Here is a 7,500-nt window from a genome sequence, read left to right as displayed (position 1 = left end):
TTGAGAAAGTACTTTGAATTGTTTTTGTTCTGGTACGTGTCCAACTCATTATCATTGTGGTAAGGGCTTTAAAGTAGATCAAAAGAATCTCTGAACTCGTCACCATCTCATAGGGTTCATTACAATATACATATATATATATATATATATATATATATATATATATATATATATATATACTCTTATATATATATATATATATATATATATATATATATATATATTTTATATATATATACAACTTTCTCATACAGTGTATGGAGGATTTCTACGACATATCTTGACTTCAATGTAGAAGTAAAACCTGTCACAAGAACAGCAGAAAAGGAAACTATATACCTAAAACTAGCTTGTCAGGGAGAGCAAATGTGGAAGGAAATATAAATCTAAAGAAATAATACACCAACATCTCCCCTGTGAATAACGTAAGATCAGTTTTCTATAATCATTCTAAGATGACAAATTTTTTCCCCACCACAATCCTTCTAAATGGCGTTCAGACATTACTTGCATTTTTAAGTGGCGTTTTGCAGTAAATGCCATTTAGGATTTAGCAACAGAACTGGAACTGTAATACGAAATTTAGTCCAAAGTTCTAGCGCTGGGATGAATGAGGTCATTCAGCGCTGAAAATAACGTTGGAAAAATGTCAAAGAAGATTGGAAAAGTACGATGGAAGAAAGAGAGTATGAACTAAGGTATGATGAAAGGAATGAAAGGGGTGTCAGCAAAGAATCTTAAGTAATGCCTACATTGCTCAGCGTGAGGTGCACTGTTGGCTCTATACCCCTCTAGGGGAATGTAGGAATAGGTCCCTCGCTGTCAGAGCATCGGAATGTACAGGAAAAGCTACAAAAGCAAAAAAAAAAAAAAAGATTCTTACTAGACACCTTCAGTCAGCCGTGAAGATTCCGAGAATATCATGTCCTTATTAAGTTGCTAAGGTCAAATTTAAACAATGATACCTCGAGTTTTCCCCTTGAAATTGGTTTAGTTGTATATAATTTCGCATTTTCAGTTTACATATTTCAGGTATTGAACCTTTTAACTTAACTTAGGTGTGTACTGTTATTATCATTGTATATTATTAAAATTATTTTCTAGTTTTGGTCATCATCTCATGTTACTGATTGTAATAGATTTTGATCGTTTTATTACTAATCACGTATTTAACTTTTAGTTTATAATGTTGTGGTACTCTACTTCGTTTTTAACTTTTGTACGTATTTTTACCATTATTATTGTATATTGTTAAAATTATTTTCAAGTTTTGCTCTTTCTTGCATGTTGTTGATTCTGATGACTTTGGCGTATGTTTTATTACTGATGACGTTGCGAACTTTTAACTTCAAATGTTATGGTAATTCTGACTATTTCTGAACTACAAAAAAGATCATAAACATTTGCAGATGATGACAGGTTAAGCGTAGATAACCGAAATTTTCATGGGAATAAAAAGTGGTGAAATAGAAGACTGATAATAATGTTATAGGACGTCCTTCACTTCATCATTCGTTTGCGATTTCCGTGAGAACTCCATTAGTAGAAATACGTATGCATTCATACATACATACAATACGTACGCGTCTACACACACACACATTTATATATATATATATATATATATATATAGATATATACACAGTGTATGTATATGTACAATATATATATATATATATATATATATATATATATATATATATATATATATATATATATATATATATATATATATATACTATAGAAGGTGTTTCGAAATTAGAGCCCCCCTCCACAGAACAAAATGAGAAAGTTATGAAGTTTTCTGCTATAGCCCTATCTCAAGTACATTATTTTAAGTTTCTAAACTTTCAAGCTATTTTCATTTTTTACATTTCTCGGAGGAAATCAGATGGATTGACTGAATCTGGGTCTATAACCTTCAGAGAAGCCAGGGATGCTGGCATCCTTCATTTTCACATTCATGATAGCTAAATACATTAAAAAGATGAATCCTTTGTTAAAGAAAGTGGAACACAAATCCATATGACTGTCATCGCGAAAAGTGAGAATCTTGGAGGCCTGAAGTCCCTTTCTCAGAGTCAAAAAGACATCATAGCTGAGGCAGTGAGTGAATAAAGAGAGTCTTTAATAAATTGGCGCTTGAACTAGAAAGAAAAAGGGAAAGAGAGAAGTTATAGTGCTGTATATCGTTAGGTTGAAAAATCTGGTATGAAAACCATTTCCATGTTGTCAACAAGCCCAACATCACTCAGCAACAGAGAAGACCGTGCGTGGTTTGTGATTCATTTCTTAAAAGATTAGGATGAAATGACTTTCTCCATGTTGCCGCGTCAGATGACTTCTTCATTTACACAGTCAGGAAGCCAGATCATAAAAATGACATCATTTGGGCTGCAAAGGTTGGATGATATCAGCGATGGCGTGCGCTATCGCCAAGTTGTGAAATTTCCTGTGAATGTTGGCAATTTTCTCTATTCCACAGCAAACAGTTAATGTGGATCATCAAAGAAAAAGGACAGTCATGGAATGGCACGAATACTTCAGAAACTGTGCTTACTGGTGGGTATTTTCTTTTTCCTCAAAGATCCTGAAAATGTGTTATCTGTTGAAGAAGTCACATTTTTGCATGATAAGGCACCATGTTTCAAGGCTCTTCAGACACAGGAACTGCTTCGAAACAGTGGTATCGATTTCTTCTCGTCAAGTGAATTTCCAGGTAGCTCCCTGACCTTAATGTGTGTGCATTGGTAGTATCTTAAAAAGCGTGCGCTGTGAACTATGATGGTATGCAAGCCTCGACGACCTGTGAAGAGAGAGGTGGCCAAAGTGCTCAGGGAATGAGTTGAGTCTCAACTTTTTTGTGATTTGCTGAAATCATACCCCTCAAGAATTAAGACTGTGGTACAGGCAAGATGGAGGCTACACAAAATATTAAATACTCAGAGAGAAACTTGGATAAATACTGTTCTGAATTACTTGTGTTTTTGTCCATAATCAATTTTAGTTTATGCTGTGTAGAGGGGTGGTGGGCTGAAACACCCTAATTTATATATATATATATATGTATATATATATATATATATATATATATATATATATATATATATATATATATATATATATAATACTACAATAACGTACATATATGTGTATTTAGGAATATTGCTATCTAATTCCAAGGAAAAACCTTATAAGCATTAGTATACGTAAGATATTTAGCCATTAGCATGAAAACTCTTAAGAAGTGAATTCATAACCAGATATGATTTCCTACACACTTCGTCTATTAATATTTAGTTTTTTTTCTAAACTTTTCCTCTACTAAAACTTTATTTTTCTAAAATATTAACATTTTAGTTTTTCTGAAATGTTAAAATTCTACACTATTCGCCATGAAATGTTTCATTTTATTTAGGCTTTTGTCTTCTAACATTTAAATATTTCTAGGCTTCTTGTCTTCAATGTTCTGATTTTTCTAGACTTTTGTTTTCTAATAGTTAAACATTTCTAGTCTTGTTGTCTTTAAGTTTTTTAATTTTTCTGAGCTTTTTGTCATCTAAAATTTAAATATTCTTAGGTTCCTTGTCTTCAATTTTTAAATTATTCTAAGCATGTCTTCTAATTCTTAACTATTTCTGTGCTTCTTGTCTTCAAATATTTTGGTTTTTCTGGCCATTTGTCTTCTAATATTTAAATATTTCTTGGCTTTTTTCCTTCAATTTTTTTTTCTAGGCATTTGTCTTCTAATATTAAAATATTCCTAGGCCTCTTGTCGTCAAATGTTTTAATTTTTTCTGAGCTTTTTGTCTTTTATTATTAAAATATTTCTAGGTTTCTTTTGTCTTCAAATGTTTTAGATTTTCCAGACTTTTTGTCTTTTAATAGCTAAATATTTATAGGCTTTTTGTCTTCAAATGTTTTAATTTCTCAATGATTTTGTCTTCTAATATTTCAATATTACTAGACTTCTTGTCTTCAAATATTTTAAATTTCCTAGTCATTTGTCTTCTAATATTTAAATATTTCTAGGCTTCTGGTCTCCTAATATTGCAAATACAGTCGAGTATTGTAACACGATAATCTAAGCTCGGAATAGTTCATGAAAAAGGACCCGCTTTACAAAAATATGAACAATGGGGTGCGCTAGCAATTAGCTGATATTTCGTAATTAAAAAAAATTTTTTCTATAAAATTAATTTAGTCGCTTGCATCGCTTGCACATATTTGATGAGTTTAATTAGCAACGTAAGATTAATAAAAAATAACTTCCCACTTGAAAGTGGTGCCAGATGTATAATGTATGTTTGCTCTCAGGTGTATGAAAGATATATAGATGGGTATGTGACAAACACACACACACACATTTATATATATATATATATATATATATATATATATATATATATATATATATATATATATATATACTGTATATATATAATTTATACTGTATATTCCATTGTCACTCAATAGCATGAGGAAATAAATATAGCTGATTATATACATATATATATGTATGTGTGTGTATGTATGTATGTATATATATGCATATATACATACATACATACACTACAAACACATATATATACATATATATATGTATATACAGTATAATATAATATAATATATATATATATATATATATATATATATATATATACTCTTTCTCTATATATATATATATATATATATATATAATGGACAGGATTCTATGAATGAGTCTGAAACCTTGACTATACTGGGTGTAACGTTTGACTCACATCATACTTCGGAGAAATATCTAATTAAATTATCAGTAAATGCCGCACAGAGGTTAGTCGTCATTATACGTTATGCCTCAAATATTAATAACAGTGATAAAATCTACGAAATCTGTTTTGGGTCATTTGTCCTTGAATACTGTCCTGCGGTGTCTGCTTCCGCCAGGTTGCTGTTTCCTAGCAATAGCAATCATGACTTGGATCACCTACGGATGGTCACTTGTTTGTCAGTGTTTCATAAGTTGCACTTTACCAGAGAGCTTTTACTATAAATTGACCCCGTATCCTCCTTTCCGACCTAGTTCCTCGCTGGACTGGTCGATATCGTTCTCGGCTAGCACTTTGCTGGGCCTGCGTTCGATTCTCCGGCCGGCCAATGAAGAATTAGAGGAATTTATTTCTGGTGATAGAAATTCATTTCTCGGTATAATGTGGTTCGGATTCACAATAACCTGTGGGTCCGTTGCTAGGTAACCGTTGGTTCTTAGCCACGTAAAATAAGTCTAATCCTTCGGGCCAGCCCTAGGTGAGCTGTTCAACAGCTCAGTGGTCTGGTTAAACTAAGGTATACTTAACTTATTTTTCTTTTCCGGCCGAGCGCGACCAGATTTGCTGAACAGCAGCACTAATATGAGTAAATGTGTCATGCTGCTGAACTTCTTAGTTCCAGAGGTCCTTCATTTCTCACGCCGTTGGACTGTGGAACAGCCTCCCAGAGAATGTTGTGCTACTGGAACCCCAAAGGTTCAAGCGAGGATGCAATGTATCACTATCATAAAACAATTGAACTGATATTTTACCAGTTTATTTGCATTTTTATCTATATATTTACTAAATAATTGATATTTTTTCTAACAAATGGTCTATTCTTTCTGTATACCCTATCATCACCCAGTTCTTTATTGGCGCGTGCTCTCCTTTGCACGCTGTTGGCCCAGCGTTCGACTCTCCGACCGGCCAACGAAGATTGAAGGAATTTATTTCTGGTGATAGAAATTCATTTCTCGTCGCCAATGGCCAGTTTCGGATTCACAATAAGCTGTAGGTCCGTTGCTGGGTAACCAGTTGGTTCTTAGCCGCGTAAAATAAATCTAATCCTTCGGGCCAGCCCTCTAGGAGGCTGTTAATCCAGCTCAGTCGACTGGTTAAACTAAGATATGTAACTTATCACCCAGTTCTTCATTGGAGGGGGTGCGTAGAGGCTCTCGGCTAGCACGCTGTTGGCCAGCGTTCGACTCTCAACCGGCCAATGAAAATTAGAATTTGTTTCTGGTGATAGAAATTTATTTCTCGTCATAATGTGGTTCGGATTCCACAATAAGCACCAAGTCCGTTGCTAGGTAACCAGCTGGTTCTTAGCCACATAAAATAAATCTAATCCTTCAGGCCAGCCTAGGAGGCTGTTAATCAGCTCAGTGGTCTGGTTAAACTAAGATATACTTTTTCTGTGACACCTTTCACATCAGCACCGCATTCTTTGGAAGCATGAATTTCAAGTCAATGGACCACTGTATGCTTGTTCCGTATGAATATGGGTTTCTTTTCTGACTAATAATAATGATAATAATAGTAATATACAGAATTAAAATGTAGAAACAAGCTGCTCAACTTGCTTTATTTTCTAGAATCTGGCTTAAGGAAATAGGGACAAGAAAAGTGACAATATAATTAGTTGCAAAAAATATATTTTTTCAGTAATTGTTCATTTGTACAAGAATTACATGATTGGTAATTAGAAGTGGTGAAGAGGCTGGACTTATATATCAATCATAAAGGTCGTTAATACTTCTTTAGGCTCCATTAGTGAAATATTTAAGTGACTACCGAGATCCCTTATTCAGATTCAGGCTCTAGATCAGCTGCGCTTCGTTTGCCGAGGAAGTGTTTGTTAAGATGGCCGTGTTTCAGCCCACCGGAACCTCCGAAACCTTTGAGGATGGTTTCCATGACTGTATCCATTGGAGTGGCTGTATCCATTGGCGTAGTTTCCAGCACTCAAGAGACCTCCGTAACCACCATATCCACCACCGAATCCGCCGTTTAGGCCTAAGCCGAGACCGCCAAGTCCAAGGCCTCCGTAGCCAAGTCCACCAAGTAATCCAGGCTCTGGATCAGCGCTTCGCTTTCCGAGTAAGTGGCCTGTTCCAAGACCTCCTAGTCCCTTGAACCCTCCTCCAAAGTGGTTGTGTCCTTTGGCGTGGCTGTATCCGTTGGCATCGTACCCAGTACCTAAGGGACCACCGTATCCACCGAATCCACCACCGAATCCGCCGTTGAATCCTAAGCTTCCTCCAAGTCCTCCACCAAGACCTCCATAGCCAATCCCTGTTGGAGATGCGTCAGCCACTAAGGCCACCAGCAGGACAGCGATCTGAAGTGAGAAGCAATCAAGTTTGCCGTTCAGGATGAGAGAGAGAGAGAGAGAGAGAGAGAGAGAGAGAGAGAGAGAGAAGAGAGAGAGAGAGAGAGAGAGAGAGAGAGAGAGAGATTTAGGTTTATTTGCTATGATTATACTAATAACTAAGTGGTATTACTAGAAATTACATTCAACATTTGGCAAAGTTAATCTATATGACAAGATATCCTCTTCTACGCATATCCGATGTTAACAGATATACTCAAAAGAGACGAATAATACCATATGTAAATAATCAGTTATTTATATGGACGTATTATTAAAATCTGCCTTATGAGTAAAAGAAATAAAGAAGCTCTTGGTTCACACGTGATTCCGGAA

General features: G+C 34.9%; 1 protein-coding gene across 1 annotated transcript in view; it reads right to left on the bottom strand.

The window, feature by feature from the left end:
- Window positions 1-6,364: 6,364 nt before the first annotated feature.
- LOC136842078 (glycine-rich protein-like) overlaps window positions 6,365-7,500 on the bottom strand; it is a 3,070-nt gene continuing 1,934 nt past the window's right edge. The window contains exon 2 of the mRNA XM_067109461.1: window positions 6,365-7,134. Within this exon, the coding sequence (XP_066965562.1) occupies window positions 6,652-7,134 (483 nt within the window). The 3' untranslated portion in view covers window positions 6,365-6,651. The remainder of the gene's footprint in view (window positions 7,135-7,500) is intronic.

Source organism: Macrobrachium rosenbergii, chromosome 9 (assembly GCF_040412425.1).
Source record: "Macrobrachium rosenbergii isolate ZJJX-2024 chromosome 9, ASM4041242v1, whole genome shotgun sequence".
NCBI lineage: Eukaryota > Metazoa > Arthropoda > Malacostraca > Decapoda > Palaemonidae > Macrobrachium > Macrobrachium rosenbergii.
The sequence above is the reverse complement of the archived record's forward strand: the minus strand, read 5'-3'. Positions and strand labels throughout refer to the sequence as shown.